The 21,248-nt window shown below is 34.9% G+C and overlaps 2 protein-coding genes across 6 annotated transcripts; one reads left to right on the top strand and one right to left on the bottom strand.

The window, feature by feature from the left end:
* Window positions 1–1,569: 1,569 nt before the first annotated feature.
* On the top strand, window positions 1,570–10,875 carry LOC131937924 (elongin-C). Of its 5 annotated transcripts, XM_059295688.1 has the most exons (5): window positions 1,935–2,074; window positions 8,251–8,545; window positions 9,021–9,196; window positions 9,465–9,513; window positions 9,620–10,875. In XM_059295688.1, the coding sequence occupies exons 3-5, from the start codon at window positions 9,025–9,027 to the stop codon at window positions 9,759–9,761; spliced, it is 363 nt and encodes a 120-aa protein (XP_059151671.1). In that variant the 5' UTR covers window positions 1,935–2,074; window positions 8,251–8,545; window positions 9,021–9,024; the 3' UTR covers window positions 9,762–10,875. The 5 variants fall into 5 exon arrangements, with proteins under 5 accessions (XP_059151668.1, XP_059151670.1, XP_059151669.1 ...); XM_059295685.1 differs by lacking the exons at window positions 1,935–2,074; window positions 8,251–8,545 and adding an exon at window positions 1,570–1,703; XM_059295687.1 differs by lacking the exon at window positions 8,251–8,545 and having other exon boundaries at window positions 1,925–2,005.
* Window positions 10,876–13,094: 2,219 nt separating this feature from the next.
* Window positions 13,095–16,095, bottom strand: LOC131937894 (ethylmalonyl-CoA decarboxylase). The gene is made up of 4 exons (XM_059295601.1): window positions 15,937–16,095; window positions 15,427–15,606; window positions 14,992–15,213; window positions 13,095–14,081 (listed from the first exon to the last, which is right to left on the bottom strand). Exons 1-4 carry the CDS (start codon window positions 15,998–16,000, stop codon window positions 13,618–13,620), a joined length of 930 nt encoding a protein of 309 aa, XP_059151584.1. The 5' UTR covers window positions 16,001–16,095; the 3' UTR covers window positions 13,095–13,617.
* Between the last annotated feature and the right edge of the window lie 5,153 nt (window positions 16,096–21,248).

Below are 21,248 nucleotides of genomic sequence, written 5' to 3'. Positions count from 1 at the left end.
AAGAATGTTACGGCTAGATTGAAGTTCTTTTCGTGTAAAAGATAGAAAATGTCTAAGCTATTGGCTTGGCTAAAATACGATCAGTCAAAAGATAGTAATACTTTGGTGTATTGTTAAATTGCGAAACACAAAACTGCAAGGCAGTAAACTGTGAGAGGGGCGCGAAAACGGTCTGTCACGTGATATTTGTATCTCGAATACCGGTATTAAGAATAATTAATACTAATCCTGTTGAACTACGAACCGTCGCGCCTACACCGTGACTGGCTGTTTGCCAATGAATATGATACATTCATTGTAATAAACTTAGCTAAAGATAGAGATAAATTTAATTATTTTTATAAGCTTTTATTTAGGTCGACATAGATCTAAATAGGGGTTGTCCATAAATGACGTCACACTCGTAGGGGGAGGGGGTTCGTAATTTTGTGACGGTGAGTGTTGAGGGAGAGGGGGGGGGGGGGTTCAGATGGTGTGACGTCACTTTTTTTGCATTATAATAAAGTAATGTTAGAAAACGAGTTTTAGCCGTTATTTTGAGTTTTAGAAAACGGTTTTAACAAATTGTAATAGGAATTGATCAAAATACTCTATGTATGTTGACTGAGTTCTGACAATGTTTTGGAAAAATATCGATGTTTTAAGAAAAATTCATCGGCAATTTTGAGGGGGGGGTGTAGGCTGAAGTGTGATGTCATTTTAAAAGGGGGGGGGTCTCGCTTTTTGTGACGACGTGTGACGGAGGGGAGGTAAAAATCGTAAAAAAGGCGTGACGTCATTTATGGATGACATCATATCTGTAGGTTTGTGGCAAATCCTGTAATTATGTAACTCAATTTTGACCAACTTCTAATATAGGGTTTTCGTTCACATGACAACGTAAGAATATCTCATATAATCTATTTAGACCTAGGCCTACACAGTAAAGTAATTAAAAATCAATAGAAAGACCACTACTACAACCAGTAGGCCACGCTGTCCCATTGGTTAAGTGTAATTTTAATAGCGTGGTTGAAAATACACAATGTTGATGGGTAGGGCAGAGGAAAGGCCCACGTGAAAAAAAACAACCTTACAGAACATAAACATAAAGATGGGCCTAAATTTTTGTTATAATTAATTTCGAAAAATAGACTTTGTGTGTGTGTGGGGAGGGGTTGGGTCCATGCGGGCATCCGCATGTTACTTTTAACATCGTAGTGCCTACATTCTAAAACAAACATAAAATTAGTATGTAAAAAAGTAAAATTAAGACGACCGTACGCACAACGTGTAAATACAGTATTTAAATCTAACGTAACATTATTGTTACACTTTCTGAAACCCTCCTACGGAATTTCCAGAGTGTGACGTCATTTATCATGGACGACCCTAAAATAAAAATAGCACCACTTTGGTAAGCGACTGATGAAGTAAACACTAAAAAGTAAACAGAAATATAAGTATACCCAAGGGGGCCTTTTGTGACTTATTTATCTTATAAATGCTAATATTAATTATTACATCCAACGAGTATAGAGACTATATAGATCTTTTGATTAGAGGAGGCCTTTTGAAAAAACATTTCGCAAAACACTAGCTCCAAAATAAATGTACAGAGCAGTCGCCTTTTGCCTAAGAGACGGAACATCCGGGTGGTTAAATCGGCATCGATACTTCTGGTAGCCTAAAGTCTAAAACGTGATTGTACTGTCACTATTGGAGTAATTTATTTTTTTGTTGATTTAATATTTGCTTATTATTATTAGGAGAATTTAAATTGTTTAAGTTATTGAATTTTTAACAGAAATGTATGTTTAACTGAAATGCGCAGCAACATCGGCTAATTTAATTTAAACAAAAAGTAGGCCTATAGATACTAGAACTAGAGTCTAATAATTATTAAATCATCTGTGTATTTTTTTGCTTTGAGCTTCGATTACTAGGTAATCTAGATCTAGTCTTGGTTCGATACCGAGAGTCGCAAGTCTTGCGTTGTTGATAAAACTATCATCGCTAGAAACTTGTTCGTCCTTTTAAAAATTGTTTATTTAATGACCGTTCGTTTTCAATAACAACAAAGATCTAGACCTAGGTCTATAACCCTCAGGTCAAATATTAAGATTAATTAAATTTTATTAGGCCTAATGCTAAATCATCTAGATCTAGTCTAGAATCTAGATTCTAGGACGTCTAGAACTCTAACTCTAGATCTAGAATCTAGATCTAGGTAGAAATTGAAAAAGTCATAGGTGCTCATACATAGGCTAAGGCCTAATCTAATAAAATAAAAAGGGTAATCTATCATTTTAGGTACGTAAAATCGCCTGCGATTAGTAATGTGAAGAATAGGCGACTCCTTAAATTTTAATAATTATTTCACATTTTGATTTATGTTTTGAAAAATACAAAAATGGGTAATCTATCGTTTTGGGTATGTAAAATCGCCCGCGACTTGTAATGTGAAAATAATATATTTTAGTCAATCTCCTTACCAAAACCGGAAGTCAGAACCTGACCCTGAAACGTCATGCTCTTTTTGTTTTTGCATTTTAAGTGTTTTTTTTTTTTGGGGGGGGGGGGGGGGGGGTCCTATATACAAAAAATGAAAAAAAACTGCTAATCTCGCAATATCTCATCATTATTTTTATGCGAAATGCTAAGGAAATGGATACTATGGCTTAAATGCCAGAAAAATTTGCGAGATATGTAGTTATAATTAATACAAGCATTTCTTGTGGAGCACTATCAGGAGAAAGTGAACTGCAACGAAAAACGACAGACCACCGGGCAACAGCGCTCGACAGATCCTAGATAAACATATATTTGAGATATTTACCATGATTAATTACAACGAGCCGGCCCTCGGCATAACATACGCCGCTATTTAGTTGTTGATTTTTCTACTTTTCAGTAATTCATAATTTGTGAATTCGACAGTACCAACGCTGACACTGAAAATATTTCTTTAAAACACTATAAGTAGCGCATTAAGGACCATAAACCCCCCCCCCCCCCCCAACGTTTAAAATCGTTTCAAACTAAATTATCTACCCCTAATAGCCGTCACTAAACCCGACTCCACGAAGGTAAACATAGAGTGAACCACAGCTCACAAAGACCATGTAGGGGTGGGGATGGTAGGGAGCGCGTTAACAGCTTGTTTTCTAGCGTCTCCCAGAAGAGAATTATATATATAGATGATGCTGCTTCCCTTCTTCCAAAATCCAATTCCCCATAGAAATACCATGCATCTGCTATTTTTAGTAACATTACGTCATTGTTACGCTAGTTGTCAGATAGCAACAACTAATTTTTGTTTTTTGCGGAATGCACTGTTAAGTCTAGTATTTTAATTATAATTCAGTTGTAGCATGTGCAGAAATTGTGGGTATTATTATTGTATTAAAGTATTAGTAGGCCTAATTTTGTAAGTATATTGATTTTTTTTCTTCACTGCAACCCAAGTAGGCCAACTGCACTGTTAGTTTCATTGAACATAATTATTAATACTTCGTGGCCTACCCGACTGTATAATTTATATGAAATTATATGTAGTTTTTAATTAGGCCTTAGTATTGTATTTTAAACAATGCTCATTCCGAGCCTTTTTTGTGCTAGATCTAATTAGGCCTACTGGCAATTTTTTTTAATTTTTAGACTTGGTCAACCTCGTTAATGCTGTTGTGTTAGTTAAAAATATAGGAATTGTGTGTAAAATTTACTCAGTTACAACGTAGAATGATATCAATAAATGAAGTAGTATTTATGTCTAATATTTTATTTTCCATTACATCGTGGTGTGTGGCAGAGTAAACAGAACGGTGCGGTAGGTGACCTAGAATCTTCGAGTTCGAATCCGACGTAAATCAGTTGTGCTTTATTTTATTTTATTGTTTCACATAGGAAATGCCACGAGCTGTTTTATTTTCTTTCTTTTTTTAAAATATTTTTTTAATCGAAATAATATTTTATAAAATAATTATTCAAGATTTTCCAAACATCGTCGCTCGCATTGCTCGCGAGATCGACTGCTTACATTTTCTTGTCTGCGGGAGAAAAATGTTGACACGGTCGAGGGTTCACCGTGAGCTCAGCAGGCCTACCATAGCATACGTCACAGCATTAACGATTGCTGTTAGAGATCGTCGGTGGGCAAACCCACCCCTCCCCTCATAAATCAAGCAAATTGTAAAACAACTAAGGGTCATTTTAAGTTCACACAAGCTTACAGGACTGTAGATATACTACAAATAGCTGGTAAAAAAAAAAATGTAAAAGGAAACTTCGCCTTACCTAATATGCTACTACAGAAGGGAATATTAATTATAGAGTATTTAATTTTAAAGTTTAAAAAAAAAGTTGTTTTAGCATCTTACGTAATACTGTATTGTCTTTACAGTTTGACTAGATCTAGATTTCTGTCAGATCTATTTTTAGTTTTGGATATTAATTTTATTATCATCTTCATGGGTATTGATTGTTCAATTCATCATGGAAGGCCTAATGTCTTGAATTGTACATTGTACATAGAATTTATAATACATATGTCTGATATTTCCTTAATAAACATAGGCCTAATGAATATTGAGTTTTATTTCTAACAAGATGTTTTGGTTTTTTTTGGTAACTAAAATACCCAATGTTGTCGTAATTGCTATGACATCATGCTACGAATGGAAAACACAAACCAACGTAACTTTTTGACCTCTTTTGAGGGCGAAAAAGAGTTTTGCATTTTAAGAAGTTAATCGGTCATTTTGTTTTTGTTTGTTTTCTCTGCCCCTAATTAAGCTAGACCATTAACTTTGGTCTCAAATTAACCAGTAAGTGATATGGTTTGTAATGATATATGATAAGTGACAGAAAATTTTAATTGAAGAATTTAGGCCTAATAATTTCTGCTAATATATTTCACATTTTGAGGATTTATGTTTTTTAAAATACTATCTTGTTTCCTTGTTTCATTTATGTACCTGTTTTTAAACAATTGTATTAAAACTTTTCAGTAATAAATGAAGACTAGCGATGTTTCCAACAGATGCAACCATGCTCATTTACTATAGCAGCCATCTTGTTTACTTTTTTTTATTGTAAACTTATACCACAAGATTCAGGGGAAGCCACTCTATCTTACAGAGGGCCGCTTTTTATATAGCAAATCCTGCTCGTAAACACTGCATTTTAAAGTTAATTTCTTGCCTATATTGATATATTTAGCCATTGATTTAGGTGTATTTATTTATTTATCTATATTTGACACAAATATATCACAATATAGGCCTACTTCTATTAAAGCCTTGACAATGAGGTAGCTTTTTCGTACATTTCAAGCCGCGGGCGATTTTACGTACCCAAAACGATAGATTACCATAAAAAGTAATATTGCCCTATTTTTAATAATAAGTTAGATCTACTGCGGTAAACAAAGTTGAAAGTAAGACTAATTTAAAATTTTTGGTAATCTATCTGTTTTCATCAGATGCAACCATGCTCATTTACTATAGCAGCCATCTTGTTTAAGTTTTATTTTGATAAATTTACAGCGGAAGATTCAGGGGAAGCCACTCTATTTTACAAATGGCTGATTTTTATATTGCAAATCTTGCTCGCAAACACTGCTGTTTAAAGTTAATTTCTGGCTTTACTGATATATTTAGCCATTGATTTTGGTTTATTATTCATTTATCTATAATATTTGACACAAATATATCACAATATACTTGTATTAAAGTTATTAAAGCCTTGAAAATAAGGTAACTTTTTCATACATTACTAGCCGCGAGCGATTTTATGTACCTAAAACGATAGATTACCTAATTTTTTAATTACCTTTAGTTTATTATAGTATTACTTTACTTAGGCTACTTATTTTTAGTATTAAAGCCTACTAGTACTATAGGCCTAGTAGATCTAATAGTAATGACTTAAACCCTAAAAAAATGGCAATTTTTCGCCAGTTTGACAACCTACTAAGATCAACAATAAATCAGTCTCTCTTCAGCTTCAGACTGCATATAGTCACAATTTACTACATTTTCTTATTAAATTTGTAACTAAAATTTTCTGTCACTTATCATATAGGTCTCAGCCTATCATTACAAACCATATCACCTACTGGTTAATTTGAGACCAAATTTAATGGTCTAGCTTAATTAGGGGCAGAGAAAAAAAAACAAAATGACCTAATAACTTCTTAAAATGCAAAACTCTTTTTCACCATCAAAAAAGGTCAAAAAGTTACGTTGGTTTGTGTTTACTATTCTTATCATGATGTCATGGCAATTACGACAACATTGGCTATTTTTCTTACCAAAAAAAAAACCAAAACATCTTGTTAGAAATAAAACTTTATATTCAATATGTTTATTAAGGAAATATCAGACATATTTATTATAAATTCTACATACAATTTGAGACATTAGGCCTTAAGCCTACTTGATTAATTGAACAATCAATACCCATAAAGTTGATAAAATTAATATCCAAAACAAAAAATAGATGTGACAGAAATCTAGATCTAGTTCTTGTAACTGTACTGTAAAGACAATACAGTATTAGGTAAGATGATAAATCTACTTTTTTTTTAAACTTTAAAATAAATACTATAATTATTTTTCTCTTCTGTAGTAGCAAAGTTTTAAAAAAATTTTTTTTCCAGCTATGCGTAGTAAATCTATAGTCCTGTAAGCTTGCATGAACTTAAAATGACCCTAAGTATGCCTGTTTTACAATTTGCTTGGTTTATGTTTTACAATTTGCTTGGTTTATGAGGGGAGGGGTGGGATTGACCACAGACGATCTCTAACAGCAATCGTTAATGCTGTGACATATGCTATAATAGGCCTTCTGAACTACGGTGAACCCTCGACCTTGTCAACATTTTTTTCCGCAGACAAGAAAATGTAAGCAGTCGATCTCGCGTGTGACGATGTTTAGAAAATCTTGAATAATTATTTTATAATATATTATTTTGATCAAGAAAATATTTTTAAAAAAGAAACAAAACCACTCGTGGCGTTTCCTATGTGAGACAACCGATTTACTTCGGATTCGAACTCGGAGATTCTAGGTCACCTACCGCATTGTTCTGTTTACTCTGCCACACCACGGTGTATTGGTAATAAAATATTAGACAGTTTGTTCAAAAGACGGCTGAAAGGAAATAAATACTACTTCACTTATTGATATCGTTCTACGTAGTAACTGCATACATTTTACACAATTCGTACATTTTAACTAACACAATAGCATTAACGTGGTTGACCAAGTCTAAAAATAAAAAATTTCCAGTAGGCCTAATAAGCTCAAGCACAAAAAAGGCTCGGAATGAGCATTATTTAAAATACAATACTAAGGTGTAATTAAAAACTACATATAATTTCATATAAATTATATAGACGGGTATTTATAAGGTTAACAGTTAATTCCGCAAAAAAAAACAAAAATTAGTTGTTTCTATCTGACAACTAGTGTAACAATGGCATAATGTTACTAAAAATAGGGGAATTGGATTTTGGAAAAAGTTAACAGCATTTATGTAATTAATCATTGTAAATATCTCAAATATATATTAATGTAGGATCTGTCGAGCGCTTTTGCTCGGTGGTCGCTTTTGTTGCAGTTCAGTTTTTCCTGAAAGTGCTCCATAGGAAATGCTTGTATTAATTAGAACTACATATCGCGCTAATTTTTCTGGCATTTTAAGGCATAGTATCCATTTCCTTAGCATCTCGTATTAAAATAATGAAGAGATTTTGCGAGATTAGCAGTTTTTTCATTTGTTATATAGAGCACCCCTAAAAAACTAAAGCTTCGATTTAAAAAAGGAGCGTGACGTTTCAAAGTCAGGTTCTGACTTCCGGTTTTGGTAACGAGACCAACTACAATTTACCCAATTTTCAATTTAAACGTGACCACTGAATGATAGACTTCCATATTTCATCCATTAGGCACTAATTTTGAAGTTTTTAGTTGGTTTTACTTCATTTAATATTTGTCACTCACTGCCATGCACAACACACCTCTCCATGACAACACTTCTTACGTTTGAAGCTAAAGAAAACCATAAATCCGGTTAGACTTTTTACCGAGAGTTCCTCACTAGTGATCATCAAATAGTGGTCACATGGTTTTTAAAAAATGAATAAATTTGTTTGTCATTCAAAAGCCATGTTTTATAAAAAAAAAGTGGTTAGCAATATTTGATTTCTTTTTACATAGACTGATAAACCTAATAGTTCTTCAGACTTCAATTTTTGTACTCCTCAGGTTGATATTTGAAAAGTTCTAGTATTATTAATGAAACCAACTTTTAAATTTAGCCTTCATTCTCCAATGGAAAATTTTTAAATGCTTTTCTGGCATATATAGATAGCCCTGCCACCTATATTTTGTTGTTATAATGTGAAAACACAGCCATTTTGCTCGTGGTAAACATTTTAAAAAGTAATTCGTAGAAGGTCACTGGAATTTGGCAGAAAAATCATGGGAAGTCATGCGTCCGGTCCAGACGTTGTTAGCAACTGACCACGCCTCCAAATTAGCTAGTAATACTAGCATATAGGTAGTAGCTTCTTAGTTGGCGCTTGAATTACAAAAATCCAATTATAGTATACCCTAAGGCAACTAAAAATTTGAAATTATAGACTCGAGTGAGACTAGACTTAAAAAGACTAGAGTCATCTAGTGATAAACTTACTTGTTTGAACACATTTATTTAATGCCGTAGTAGGTAGAGGATAGCTTATCTTTGAAAAAAACTATTAAAAGTAGGCTGTCGTATTAAATTTTATTAGGGCCTACAGACCCATTATTAAATTGTTTTTAAAAATTATCTCCTAATAGACATATAACTAGTATAACTATAGCAAAACAAAAAAATTAAAGCCCAAACTTCTGATTTAAAGTGTGAAATAGTGCGATTTAAATAAAGGAAGTAGGCTAGGCTAACATTTAGTTCATTATTTTTTATATGGCCGCCAAACATTATTTCAATATTTGCTGTCACCTGAGTTAAAAATGTATGTTATGGTTTTCAGTAAAATGTCTGACATCAAAGATGAAAAGAAAGATGCTGAAGAGAAAGTATATGGTGGCATTGAAGGTCCAAACTCCCAATATGTCAAACTGATATCTTCAGACGGACATGAGTTTATTGTAAAGAGAGATCATGCTTTAACATCTGGAACCATTAAAGCAATGTTAAGTGGTCCTGGTAAGTTAAAGGTTTATTTTCAATTTCTTGTGGAGGTAAATGTACATTTGAGTGTGTCCTGAGTGTTCAAATGAGTTATGACACATTTTAAAATATGCTTTGGTGAACACTTGAGTGCTTCCTAACCAACATCTTCATATTTTGTGTTCTGTTGTGTTTGTTTAAATTTTTGTTGACTGATATCATTTACCTAGCCTAATTGTAAATAGTTAGCAAAAATTATATTACGGGCTGCTTCAAAATATTTATTGGATAATTTCTTTTTCAGGTCAATTTTCAGAGCATGAGAACAATGAAATAAACTTTAGAGAAATTCCGTGAGTCTTTTTTTGTAGTTAACATCACCAGCATCATGTAACAGTTGTTTGATTAGACATTTTGTTAGAGACCCAACCGCTCTACGTTGTTTTCTTCTTGTTACAGGTCTCATGTCCTCCAGAAAGTGTGCATGTATTTTACCTATAAAGTCAGGTACACAAATTCTTCAACTGAAATTCCAGAGTTTCCAATTGCCCCTGAAATTGCGCTGGAATTACTAATGGCTGCCAACTTTCTTGACTGTTAGTGACATAGTTTTCAACCCATCATCTAGCGTGAAGATATTAAAAGCTATTATAAAATACTATTTATAAATTTTCTGGGCTTATAGAAAAATGTAGAGTGGAAGTCTAAGGGTTATTTCTGTTAGAAATGTTTAGGTAAATGGCTGCTACATTAATCAAACATTAGCTTGTCTTTACTTTATGATGTAATGTAGAGTTTTTATTTCTAAAGCTTTTAGAATTTTGTTAATAAAAGCTGGTGAAACACACAGCTAGATGAAACCCTCAAATTGATAAATTGCACCGGTTTCATGTGCAAGCATGATACAAAGTATTTTTTTTTTGAGTCATTTTGTTTTTAGAAATGTCAAATTGTTTTCTCATCTGTTGTGGTTTCTGTTTTTTCTTGGAATTAAAAATATATTTTTCTTGGAGGAAGATTCGGAAGTGAATTATTTAATTATTTAAAAGAACTATTTTCAAAGTTTTGTAAAAACTTTAAAAAGTGTAACTCATGTGTGAACAACATCTGTTTGTCTAACCCAGCTGTGGAGCTTTATGTGATGTAAGGCTCGTAAAATGGCTGACATTATAACATGACTGAATGACTTGTTTTACAGTTCAGTTGTGTTCTACTTCACACCCAAGTGTAAATGCTAAACGGGGACAGCTACAGTACAAAATAAGTTTGGTTTCCTTTACTCTAGCTGTTTCTACTGGTTCTCAGTAAATGTGGTTTGCCTATTGGTTTCATATTTGTTAGCCATCCTGAATTTGTGTTGAGTTTCACAGACTTCTTCAGTTGACTGAATTTTAGTGTGCATTAGTGTTTGGTGGACAGACTGGACAATACTTCTGGTACTTAATCAAAGAAAATGATGCAGCAGGCTTTAAACTTGTAAACTGTAATGTTTTAAGCTTCTAAAGGAATGAGTTGTTTGTTTACAAAGTTTACGTTTGATTGTATTGACCGATGGTATCTAGTAGTTTATCAAGTACAAACAAAGAATGTTCTAAACTCATAGGACAGAAAACTGACAGAACACATGAATGTTTTTTGTAATATTTTATTACTGCAATAAACATTGCACCATTATGTGTCTAATATGAAACTAAAAATTTTTAGATAAAAATTCACGATTGTTTTCTTTTTTTTTTGTCTGGTCTTGTGTGATTGGGGTGGGTGGGTAGCTGTGAATGTTGAGAAACAGAATTTTCAGGTTTATTCTGATACAAAATAGATCTATTAAAGTATCTAAATCAGAGTACTAATATAATTTTACAACCATATAAAGAAGTATTACTATGAATTATAATCAATTTTTTCCTTATAAAGAATATAAGAACTAACCAGTTAAGACTATTTCTATAACTATAAGATATTTATTTATTTAATAATCACTCTAATATATTACTAGTATTGAAATGAATTTTTTAAAACAAAGTTTGTAATGTTTTGGCAAAAAAAGTTAATTGTGTTAACAATATACTTGGTATTAAATAATATTAACACCATTTTGAGAGTGCTCTGCATAGAACAGCTCTACTAATCTGTCTTCAAGTACCACTACTACAATAGTTGCTCTGTCTCAGGCTTAACCAGAATGTATGGGCAGGCTTCAGTTGTTTTCTTTTCAGTAAACTACCTCCACAAAGCTGACAAGCAATTGACCCTCCCCCTCACACAACTACCCACACATTGCCATCCACTGAATGTATATCCAATGTTTTTGAGTCTTCGTGGAAATGGTTCATCATTCTTTTGATAGCTTATTTTGTACTGTAGAAAATTGAAGTTTAAAAAAAAATTCTACTTTAAGTCTGGATCTTAGGCAAGAAATGTCACAGGTAATGGTAGGGACAAGAAATGTCACAGAAAATGGTAGGGACAAGAAATGTCACAGAAAATGGTAGGGACAAGAAATGTCACAGGAAATGGTAGGGACAAGAAATGTCACAGGTAATGGTAGGGACCATTACTTAGAATTTGTTTTATCAAATGTCATGTGTACAAATTCCACTAGTGCAGGGGTCGGCAACCTTTTGAGCCGAAAGAGCCAAAATTTACAATATTACCCGGCTTTTAAAGAGCCACTAACATTTTTATGTCAATAGTATATTTGTTTAGGATTATATATATATATATATATATATATATATATATATATATATATATATATATATATATATATATAATCCTAAACAAATATCATACTATATATATAATTTAAAATAAATAGCTTTGAATATATGAAATAATCTCATTTGAATTTGTGTTGAGAGGATCTACTATGTAAGTCAGAGTACTTGCATTTGTTTTGAATAGCTCAAATCTCTCAGTCAAAACATCATTCATTTTGTTTATATTAATGCTGAAGTGATTTAGTAGTAGCATTGGTTTTATAAGGATATTTTTTCGTAATTAAGTAATTTAACGCTCACCATGTATTCAACAAAAAAGTATTTTCGAAACAAACCACTTCTTTAAGCAAGACATAGGCTGGGTTTTCCTTTCAGTTTTACACTTCAGAGGCGTAGCGACCCTTCCTGGCGCCCGGTGACAAACTTTCGATTTGCACCCCCCCCCTTTCAAACTTTCGATTTGCACCCCCCCCCCCTCAAACTTTCGATTACTTTTTCCAACCCATTTTGGCGCCCTCTAAGGTCGGCGCCCCTCTGTTCCCCCTCCCCCCCCATCGCTACGCCTCTGTTACACTTAGCTGGTTTAGTTTCTTTGTGATATCCACTATGAAGTTGAATGTTTTAATTTGGAATGGACAATGTAATAGGAAGTACATTGAGATAGGGTGTAACTAAATATTATCATATAATAGTGAATGTTTATTGTTTATATCTTATGTTATATCGTTTGTTACTGAATCTTGCAGACTAATATTTTTATGAGTTTTGAAAATAAAATAATTATTAATATTTGTGCATGAAGCTGAAGAGCCGCAACTGGACACCAAAAGAGCCGCATGCGGCTCGCGAGCCGCAGGTTGCCGACCCCTGCACTAGTGTGTAGGGGGGCTACAGGACATTACCCCTCCGGACATTTAACCCCCCCCCCCCCCCCCCCCCCCCGGAATAACCCCACCCCCCTCTCAAGTTAGAATCCTAACTAACTAGAATTCTCTACCTATATACTACTTTAATCCTAACCTTAAGAAAATTTAATAAAAAAAACGTTTTAATAACAAGCTTTTATGTAACAATGCACTAAAATTAAAAGGAGAAAATAATTATACACTACTATTTAAATAACTAAAGAAAAGCGTGGTTCACTTTAGTATCTATTGGATACCTTTACTAATATTTAGGAAGAGACCCAAGAGTTACATGACGAAAAACTATTGAGCGTGATGACGCGCTATTGAACGTGCTGATGCGTGTGGAGTAGTTGGATAGATCTGCCTACTAATTTGGTCAAAATTTTAATTAATTCATAAGAAATTAATTAGGCATTTAATTAAGTCAAATTTAATGTCATGATGCATTGTCTTCATGTCTTTACCCATGTTCCAACTACGAACCTTATCTGTTAGGTAGAAGTGCCTGCAATTTCGCTCGGGCGTTTCAATCTAGACAGACAGACTGACAAGGAAGTGAGTTAAATAAAAGCTTGTAAAATAGACCAAAACCTAAGCATCCACCATAGCCTAAAACTTACAAAACCAAAACCAACGCTAGACATTGGTTTAACCCTAACCCTGTCCGGGGGTTGATGTCCTACTGGGTGGGGGGTAATGGACGTGGGGGAAATGCCCTGTTCCCCGGAAGGGGATATACACTAGCTACAGATTAAAAAAAAAAATACTACCTGGCATAAATACATTACAAATATAACAAAGCATGAACTAGCTGACTAGCACCATTGTCTTATTTATGTTTTATTTTGGCTGCCAAGGCAGCTTTCTGTGCAGGCCCACCCCAGAAGTGTTTAAATACTTGCCGCTCATTACTTAAAGAGGTATAAATATCAGCGTGTAAATCTGAGAAGACAACAGAAGATTTAGTGGCCTGCAGGATGTCTGCATCAAACTGACAGTAGTTGGATGCAAGCCAACTTGTGCACTCTGCCATCTCTTGAGTGACAGTCAGTGAATGGGGTAGGATGTGCTCTACCAGGCCCATCCTCAAGGCATCATCAGCAGACAGCACTCTGGCAGAACACAACAAGTCCAATGTCTTTTTCCTGCCCAGCAAGTGGACTAGTCTTGTGGTCGCCCCCCACCCTGTGGTCACACCCATTTTGGCCTGGACGAAGCCAACTCTTGCAGTTGGGGAGACAACTCTAAAATCACATGCCGTGGAGAGTTCAGCACCCCCACCCAATGTGTGGCCTGTTTTGAACATAGAGATAATTGCATTATAAATTCATTAAATGTGTTACAAACCTACCCTATAAATTATACTAAGGTGCTAAAAATATACACTGCAAAGGTGCTACAACCTACCCTGGCTGTAAAGGTGCTACAAACCTACCCTGTAAAAGTGCTACAAACCTACCCTGTAAAAGTGCTACAAACCTACCTAGTAAAAGTGCTACAAACCTACCCTGTAAAAGTGCTACAAACCTACCCTGTAAAAGTGCTACAAACATACCCTGTAAAAGTGCAACAAACCTACCCAGTAAAAGTGCTACAAACTTACCCAGTGAAAGTGCTACAAACCTACCCTGTAAAAGTGCTACAAACCTACCCTGTAAAAGTGCTACAAACCTACCCTGTAAAAGTGCTACAAACCTACCCAGTACAAGTGCTACAAACCTACCCAGTACAACTGCTACAAACCTACCCAGTAAAAGTGCTACAAACCTACCCAGGGAAAGTGCTACAAACCTACCCTGTAAAAGTGCTACAAACCTACGCTGTAAAAGTGCTACAAACCTACCCTGTAAAAGTGCTACAAACCTACTTAGTAAAAGTGCTACAAACCTACTCAGTGAAAGTGCTACAAACCTACCCTGTAAAAGTGCTACAAACCTACCCAGTGAAAGTGCTACAAACCTACCCTGTAAAAGTGCTACAAACCTACCCTGTAAAAGTGCTACAAACCTACTTAGTAAAAGTGCTACAAACCTACTCAGTGAAAGTGCTACAAACCTACCCTGTAAAAGTGCTACAAACCTACCCTGTAAAAGTGCTACAAACCTACCCTGTAAAAGTGCTACAAACCTACCCAGTGAAAGTGCTACAAACCTACCCTGTAAAAGTGCTACAAACCTACCCAGTGAAAGTGCTACAAACCTACCCTGTAAAAGTGCTACACTGACAAGTGGCAGGTTCAAGAGTCTGGTCAATGTATGGTGCTGGAATGCGGCCATTTCCTCACCAAAATGCAAAGCTTGTTTGACAAAAGCTAGGTCTCCACCCGAACAAAAATGGCCATCTTTACCCACGAGAATCAAACCTTTTCCTTTTGACCATTTTTCTAACTGGGTGATATGATCTGCCATTTCAACCATCATTTTACCTTTAAAAAATAATGGAACAACAAAAATAGTTTTAAAACTTGTATACTAAAAGGATTCAGGATGCCACCAAAGGAATGAAAAAAAGAAAGTGGAGAGTTTAACTTTAAGGATTATAACCAGTGATAATGTTAAGAGTTTAACTTTAAGGATTATAACCAGGGCATCATAAACCAGTGTTAAATGTTCTGACATGATGAAAGCATCACACATACCTGAGAGGGAGTTGCGTTTGGCTGGGTTATTGATCAGGATTGTGGCTATGCCTGTGTTGTCATCCATCTCTAGGTCTACAGATCCACCTTCAAATTTGACCAACTCATTTCTAATGGCCAGTAGGTTTTGGTGGTTGACCTGGGTAGACAGAAGCCTTGACCCTGGCCACCAGCCTAATGCTATACATTGCAAGAATAGTTCATAGTCATCTCAACAATCTTTATATATCAGAAGAAATTGCATCTACTCAAAGTTAAAGGCACATGACTAAAAGAACAGAACATTAGAAATACAATGACCAAAAGAACAGAACATTAGAAATATATTGACTAAAAGAACAGAACATTAGAAATACAATGAGTAAAAGAACCGAACATTAGAAATACAATGACTAAAAGAACAGAACATTAGAAATATATTAACTAAAAGAACAGAACATTAGAAATACATTGACCAACAGAACAGAAAATTAGAAATACAATGATAGAGACTAAACTTTAAGTACATACCATTGATAAATAAGCGAGAAACCATTTTTGTAATCCGATGTAAATACAGCAGTAAAATTTCCATCAAACTTCCATGACACTCCTGTTACCAGAACTATATTTCAGCTAATGGTGTTGGGGCTAATGAGTGGTGTATACAAAATTGTTGTGTAAAGAGGATAGAGCTTTGGCTACAAAATTCTTTTGCTATGACTTTGTGGTGTGGTGCATTTAGAGCATAACAGTTAAGTGTACACAATGGGTTTAACTCTTCATGGAGAAAAAACAATTGCAACTGATTATGCATGGGGGCTATTAAGTGACAATTACTTAACTCATTTCTAAAACATTCTGACCTATTTAGTGATAATTACTTTCATTTCTAAAACATCCTGACCTATTTAGTGACAATTACTTAACTCATTTCTAAAACATCCTGACCTATTTAGTGACAATTACTTAACTCATTTCTAAAACATTCTGACCTATTTAGTGATAATTACTTTCATTTCTAAAACATCCTGACCTATTTAGTGACAATTACTTAACTCATTTCTAAAACATCCTGACCTATTTAGTGACAATTACTTAACTCATTTCTAAAACATCCTGACCTATTTAGTGATAATTACTTAACTCATTTCTAAAACATCCTGACCTATTTAGTGATAATTACTTTCAATTCTAAAACATCCTGACCTATTTAGTGACAATTACTTAACTCATTTCTAAAACATCCTGACCTATTTAGTGACAATTACTTAACTCATTTCTAAAACATCCTGACCTATTTAGTGACAATTACTTAACTCATTTCTAAAACATTCTGACCTATTTAGTGATAATTACTTTCATTTCTAAAACATCCTGACCTATTTAGTGACAATTACTTAACTCATTTCTAAAACATCCTGACCTATTTAGTGACAATTACTTAACTCATTTCTAAAACATCCTGACCTATTTAGTGATAATTACTTAACTCATTTCTAAAACATCCTGACCTATTTAGTGATAATTACTTTCATTTCTAAAACATCCTGACCTATTTAGTGACAATTACTTAACTCATTTCTAAAACATCCTGACCTATTTAGTGACAATTACTTAACTCATTTCTAAAACATCCTGACCTATTTAGTGATAATTACTTAACTCATTTCTAAAACATCCTGACCTATTTAGTGATAATTACTTTCATTTCTAAAACATCCTGACCTATTTAGTGACAATTACTTAACTCATTTCTAAAACATCCTGACCTATGTAGTGACAATTACTTAACTCATTTCTAAAACATCCTGACCTATTTAGTGATAATTACTTAACTCATTTCTAAAACATCCTGACCTATTTAGTGACAATTACTTAACTCATTTCTAAAACATCCTGAAATGAAAGAGAGGTAAAAACAAACCTCCCTGGATATCTTTATCCAGAGGCGTAGCGAGGGGGAGGGGCGGGGTGCGGAGCGCACCGGGTGACACCATTTAGGGGGGGGGTGACACCAAGGCAAAAAATAGTAAAATATATAGAGAAAAATTTGAGAGGGGGGGGGTGTAAATCAAAAGTTTGAGGGGGGGTGCAAATCGAAAATTCAAATTTTGTCCCTGGAAGGAGTCGCTATGCCTCTGAGGGGGTGACACCATTAAGTGCCGCACCAGGTGACACTCGACCTCGCAACGCCACTGTCTTTATCTATAATAATAGATTCACTATTCTGTCTCTCTATCTGTCATACAGGAACAATATATAGAAAGCACAATTAAAGTAAAATCTTTTACAGTCAAACTGAAAATGAAACGTAATGTCACTTGGAACATAGAGGGAATATTCTAAAGGCGGAAAAGTACACACAATAATATTGCCGTCATCGATACTTGATAATAGAGACACTAAAATTACAACCTAATATAAATTGGTAATCCATCTTTTAGGTGCGTAAAAATCTGCAAGGCTAGTAATGTGAAAAAAAGTCGACCCATTGTTGTTAATGCTTTATACTTTATACTATACTTTATATTATAATAGAAGTAGATCTACTAATAGTAAACTAATACTAGATCTAGGTCTATCTTATCTATAATAATTATAATAATATCTACTACTAGTAGTACTAGAATCTAGATTCTAGATCTATCTACTCTACTGTCTAGTTATACTAGTTATATAGATTCTAGAATCTAGAGCTTAAAATCTAATTAGGCCCTAAGCCTAATATAATGGCTAATATATTAAATATTAGCCTAATATGAATAATATTATTATGTTTAATGTGGAAGAGAAAATGTGGAGTTACTCACTCTAGATCTAGAATCTATATATAGTTCTACAACTGATCAAATCTACTGTTATTATTAGTAAATTTTTAGTATTGCTGTAATTTACTGTAAACTTTCAGATGACAAAATGGCATGACCTATAACCTCTAAGTTCAGATGGCATAGGTTAGATGTTATACCAGCCGAGGATAGGCCTTGACTTTGTAGTTTTATATATATACGAGCCGACCCGCAGCGTATCATACTCCGCTATTTAGTTATTTTATTTTCTACTTTTCAGTAATTCATAATTTGTGAATTCGACAGTACCAATGCTGCCACTGAAATATTTACTTTAAAACACTTTCAGTAGGTCGTTAAGGACGATACCCCCCACCCTCCTTTCCCCCAACCCCTACCCTACTCCCACCGCCGTGAAAACAGCCTCCTCTTAGTTACCTCCCCTAAGTTTAAAATCGTTTCAAACTAAATTATTCTAAAAAATTAGAATGTTTCTGTCATTTACTTTAATTAATCATCAATAAAGACCTAATTTCATGATCCTTACGGCATAAAAAAAAAATCTGCTCATGATCTTCTAATTCGGACTTTGGCCGGTCGTCCCTAGCCAGATGATCTTCTAATTAAGACTTTGGCCGGTCCACCATGACCGCACCGGATGACACCATTTAGGGGGATGACACCAAGGCAAAAAAAAAAATGCAAAATGTACAGAAGAAAAAGTTTTTTTGCTAGTTCCATTAATGATTAATTAAAGTTAAATAGTCTTTGATGCACAAATCGACAACTATTACAAAAGAAGGTGAGGGTGACACCATAACGTAAACGTGCAAACTATAGAGAAAACAATGCTACATCAGACTGTTTTACTAAAAGACTATAGATAAACATTGTTACTATTAAGTCTGCAGTGATTAAAGCTTATATATTTAAAATATAGGCCTATGTAAGCCGACACACACACACACATACACATATACAACAAGGCCCACCTACATCTCTCATGTAGTACAACAAGGTCCACCTACATCTCTCATGCAGTACAACAAGGTCCACCTATATCTCTAGTACAACAAGGTCCACCTATATCTCTAGTACAACAAGGTCCACCTACATCTCTCATGTAGTACAACAAGGTCCACCTATATCTCTAGTACAACAAGGTCAACCTACATCTCTAGTACAACAAGGTCCACCTACATCTCTCATGTAGTACAACAAGGTCCACCTACATCTCTCATATAGTACAACAAGGTCCACCTACATTTCTCATGTAGTACAACAAAGTCCACCTACATTTCTAGTACAACAAGGTCGACCTACATCTCTAGTACAACAAGGTCCACCTACATCTCTCATGTAGTACAACAAGGTCCACCTATATCTCTAGTACAACAAGGTCCACCTACATCTCTCATGTAGTACAACAAGGTCCACCTACATCTCTCATGTAGTACAACAAAGTCCACCTTGTAGAAAAAATAATTGCACACCAAGTGAACGCCGATAAAATGTGCATAATAGCGCGGAATATTATTTATTATTAGTATTTTATAAATTCACACGCGTTTTTTAAGAAATCGGAAATAGCGAAAATTACTACTTCCGGTCAACGGAAATTACTCAAAATTTGACAGAAGGCAGATAATTAGATCTTTTACTTACATGCAGTGGCGTAGCGAGGTTGGGTGTCACCCGGTGCGGCACTTAATGGTGTCACCCCCCAGAGGCGTAGCGACCCTTCCCGGGGACAAATTTTCTATTTGCACCCCCCTCAAATTTTCGATTTGCACCCCCACCCCTCAAACTTTCGATTTGCACCCCCCTTCAAGTTTTCGATTTGCACCCCCCCCCCCTCAAGTTTTCGATTTGCACCCCCCTCAAACTTTCGATTTGCAGCCCCCCTCAAGTTTTCGATTTACACCCCCCCCCCTCAAGTTTTCAATTGGCACCCCCCCTCTAAATTTCGATTTGCACCCCCCCTCAAGTTTTTCTCTATATATTTTTCTATTTTTTGCCTTGGTGTCACCCCCCTAAATGGTGTCACCCGGTGCGATCCGCACCCCCCCCCCTTCTTACGCCCCTGCTTACATGTGAAATTTCTATTTGAAAAAGTACGCATGTAAATTTATAAAGTAATAATAATTTGCGCACTATTATGAACATCTGTATTTGGCGCTCGCTTGGTGCGCAATTCTTTTTTCTATGAGATTGTATTCTATTTTTAAAAGTTTAAGTATTTAAAATGGATTAAAAATCATAACTATATCCCGAGTTCCCTTCCCCTGTTGTTTTATATAAGAATATTCGAGAAAATTTAGGGGAGATCACTCCCGGTTTATTTATTTTTTTGCACGATTACAAGACTTTCTCTACTTCGTATATACGAGAAAGTAAAAATGGTGTAAAGATTTCAATTGCTTTGTTTAGACTATGTTTAGACTATGTTTAGACTATGTATAAACTATATTTAGACTATGTTTAGACTGTGTCATCTCTGATAAAAGAGAATAAGGGTGTGATGGAACTCCCACCCCCATGTGGATTGAATCTATGTCGGGATGGGCCTTTATATAGACATATACATTTGTGTGTGTGTGTGTGTGTGTGTGTGTGTGTATGATCAAGGTAATTATTTTTGTTTCCGATCCCCCCCCCCCACCCTTTCCAGTGCGAAATTTCTGTCTACTAAACTGGCAGCACCAGGGGGAGGGGTCGCTCCCCCACCCGCCACTCTGTAGCTAGGCAGCTGGACGGGAAGAAAGAATGCCTGATGACGTATGATGTGTTATCACCTTGAGTGGAAGCAAGCATGTGTAAACAAACATAACCTTACTCAAGTGGGGGAGGAGGACGACATGTCCACTCATGAAATAGTGCAGCATTTGTAAATAAATGCATTAATTTTCTCTATTAATTAGCTCAATTAATTAACTCCATAAATTAACTCTAATGAAATAAACAAAAGTCCCATCTGTTTCTAAAAAAAGATGGGCCACAACTCCTGTCACCTGTAAAGTCGTGTTGCTACATTCGTGCGAACAGTTGGGG

This window comes from Physella acuta, unplaced genomic scaffold (assembly GCF_028476545.2).
Source record: "Physella acuta isolate Inbredline_101_S28 unplaced genomic scaffold, ASM2847654v3 ptg000225l, whole genome shotgun sequence".
Taxonomy (NCBI): domain Eukaryota; kingdom Metazoa; phylum Mollusca; class Gastropoda; family Physidae; genus Physella; species Physella acuta.
This window is presented reverse-complemented; position numbering and strand designations above follow the sequence as displayed.

Excerpts from the sequence above, each read along its gene's own strand:
- LOC131937924 (XM_059295685.1), top strand. The coding sequence starts at position 9,025 with ATGTCTGACATCAAAGATGAAAAGAAAGATGCTGAAGAGAAAGTATAT. Across the intron at positions 9,197-9,464 it reads AGCAATGTTAAGTGGTCCTG|GTCAATTTTCAGAGCATGAG; the intron begins GTAAGTTAAAGG and ends TTTCTTTTTCAG. Across the intron at positions 9,514-9,619 it reads ATAAACTTTAGAGAAATTCC|GTCTCATGTCCTCCAGAAAG; the intron begins GTGAGTCTTTTT and ends TTCTTGTTACAG.
- LOC131937894 (XM_059295601.1), bottom strand. The coding sequence starts at position 16,000 with ATGGAAATTTTACTGCTGTATTTACATCGGATTACAAAAATGGTTTCT. Across the intron at positions 15,214-15,426 it reads CAAACGCAACTCCCTCTCAG|GTAAAATGATGGTTGAAATG; the intron begins GTATGTGTGATG and ends TATTTTTTAAAG. Across the intron at positions 14,082-14,991 it reads CAGTGTAGCACTTTTACAGG|GCCACACATTGGGTGGGGGT; the intron begins GTAGGTTTGTAG and ends TGTTCAAAACAG.